At 44.3% G+C, this 2,684-nt stretch overlaps 1 protein-coding gene across 1 annotated transcript; it reads right to left on the reverse strand.

The window, feature by feature from the left end:
• Positions 1 to 249: 249 nt before the first annotated feature.
• Positions 250 to 1,848, reverse strand: TEOVI_000587100 (Trypanosome variant surface glycoprotein C-terminal domain containing protein, putative; the record flags this gene model as incomplete). Its single annotated transcript, XM_067220777.1, has 1 exon — positions 250 to 1,848. One exon carries the CDS (start codon positions 1,846 to 1,848, stop codon positions 250 to 252), a length of 1,599 nt encoding a protein of 532 aa, XP_067076878.1.
• Between the last annotated feature and the right edge of the window lie 836 nt (positions 1,849 to 2,684).

The raw sequence follows: 2,684 nt of genomic DNA on the forward strand, positions 1-2,684 counted from the left end.
CTTCAGCTTCTATTACGACTATAACACTACATTACAACCATATCTATAAAGTAAAAAAATACATATTTAGCAAATTAGGACAGTACTCGCTTTAAATACTTTATTTCTATATTAAGTTACACCTAGAGACCACTATCATACCAAAATTTCATATTTTCGAGGTTTTCAAAGTTGTCAAGAATTTTCAAAGGTTTATTAAAGTTTTAAAATATATCAAAATATTCAAGAATTTCGAATTTTTGTAAATTTTCAAGAAATTCTCAAAATTCCAACAGACTTCCCAAAAGAAGCAGCCATCAGAGCCAATTTCTTATTGAGGAGGAAACTGGAATCACGGCATTTAAAGCCTTTATCACCTCCACTTTTGTCCTCACCAATCCATCCGCATTTACGAGGTTGCCCTGCCGGAATTCCATCATTAGCTTTCTCACACTCCTGTTGGTTGCCATAATCAGAGCACTTTACAGTTGTAGCTCCCGTTCCTGTTCCTGCTCCTATTGTTGTGTTTGTCTGTCCTTCTTCATTTTTGGGTTTGCAGTGGTTTCCTGTTTCCTCACTGTCGCTAGTCCATTTGCAACCATCACCGTCCTTGCAGTCACTTTTTTTGTGTTTTCTAGTGCAGTCTGCGCTGGTGCTTTGTGTGGAGGTGACTTTACTCTTCTCTAAAAGCCGCCTCAGTGAAGCGCCTTGTTTGTCGCTTAGTGCTGGGGTTGTTAGACCGTTGTTTGTTGTTTTGCTGATTTCGGTTGCATCTTCGGTGTCGCCTTTCTTGTATTTTATCGGTGTGTTCTTGAACTCTGTCAGAAATTTCCGCTGGAAATCTGCTTCTTCTGGTCCCAGTTTTTCTTTTAAAAGGGCTTTGAGCGCTGTTGCACTGTCTGTGTCGGCAACTTTGGTGTTTTTGCCCTGTAGGTCGAGCAGGTCTCGGGCTATTTGCGCCGCATCCGGACTGTTTGTGATGTCTGATAGCTTAAGTTTCTGCAGAGGTTTCTGTCGCCTGTTTATTGCTCCTTGTAAGCCTTTGAGTAGCGCTGCTATTTTGGTCGCCGTTCTCGTCTCTGGGTCTGCGGCCTTGTCTGTAGCTGCTGGCTTTTCTGCGTCACTTTCGGGGAATTTGGTCACACTCTGGCCTGCGCCAGCTCCCCTCGCTGTGTGCGGTTCGTGCTTTTGAATCTTCATTTGCGTTCCGCAGTGTGTGCCGCAGCTGCAACCGCCGCCTACTTGCCCATCGTAGTTGTTGCTGCCTTGTCCTCTTAGTTTTGCCGCTCCCGGTGTTACGAGGTCGATGGCGGTGGTTGCTGTTACAAACTTTATTCCAGTCGCTGTCGCCAGCAGCTTGCGCGTTTCTGCCGTGCTTAGCTTGGTTAGGTCATCGGTGTTGCACGTCATGTCGGTGCCCGCGGCTAGTGCCGCTGTTACTGTGCAGTCGCTGCTACCGGCTTGGCCGCCACTTTGTGCTCCTTGTCCAGTGTATGTGGGCGCGTGGCGTATGATGGCTTCCGCTTGGTCGAACAAGCTTATCCGCGCTTGTAGGAATTTTTTTGCTAGGCGCGCTGCAGCGGCGAAACTTATGGCGGCGTCTATATTGGCGGCTGCATTTGGAATCGCATAGGATAGTAGCGCCGCAAATTCTCCTCTTTTTACTGCCGAGGACTCGCTTTCTTTTGCTATCGTCCAGAGGGTTAGTAACTCTGCGTCCTGCTTAAGGGTTTGCAGTCTCTCGGCCTCTTCTGCGTCTATTGCTTCCACGATGCTCGCTACAAAGGCTCTTTCGTGGCACCAGCTGGTTGCTTCAAATGCTAACGTGTCGTCCGCTGTGTCGGCTGATGCGAGTGCGAATACAGACATTATAAGTCCTATGAGTTTGGTCGCAGTGTTGAGCCTCATCAGGAACGGTATCTAGGATTTTTGCTTAACGTTGGTGCTACTTCTACTCTTTGCTTGGGAGACTTGTCTATGTTGGTTTTTTTGTTGCACACCACAATTGTCTTTAGTTTTCCATCCAGTTTGTAGTTTGTTAAATTAAAAGTTGGGTTTATATATTTTCTTTCATTTATGTCCTCCGTCTTTTCTCTATTTTAATCTCAGCGTGTCGAATAGCATTATGCAAATAAAATAAAGTAAAAGAGCCGTCAATTTCCATAATAATAGTCTATTTTGGGTACGATTTTGACTAACGCTTTGTTGTTTCCTGTTTCCGTCCAGCTTGCACTCCCCATCTAGCTGTCTTGGCACGCTGCTGTCCTGCACCGGTATCTTATCGCTTTTTCGGTTTTATAAATGATTATTTTGCCTATTTTACGACAAAAATTTTTTCATACAAGGCCGTCATTTCAATTGTTTTTAGTTTTATATTGTTGGTTTTGAATTTTTTGTGGGTTGACCTTTCTTGTGGCGCGTTCTTTCTTTGCTAATCCTTGCTTTGCTTTTGCCTTTGCCGCTGTTTCTCTCCAACAACTCGACATTAAGAGACACCATCATAATAAAAACCATAGTTGGTGCCATCTTTGCAGTGGCTTATATATTTACAGTTAAAGTTGCTGCTAACATCCTCTAGCAACATTCTTTTCAATTGTGACATGACCTGGTTTCTGTTTTTTTACGTCTTATCTTGCTTCGCTCTTGCTATATCTACGATCGTCTGCACATAAAGTTGCGAAACCAGTTGACGTGGCCGCTGGATT

The sequence above is a fragment of the Trypanosoma equiperdum genome (assembly GCF_001457755.1).
Source record: "Trypanosoma equiperdum strain OVI genome assembly, contig: ctg_1230, whole genome shotgun sequence".
Classification (NCBI taxonomy): domain Eukaryota; phylum Euglenozoa; class Kinetoplastea; order Trypanosomatida; family Trypanosomatidae; genus Trypanosoma; species Trypanosoma equiperdum.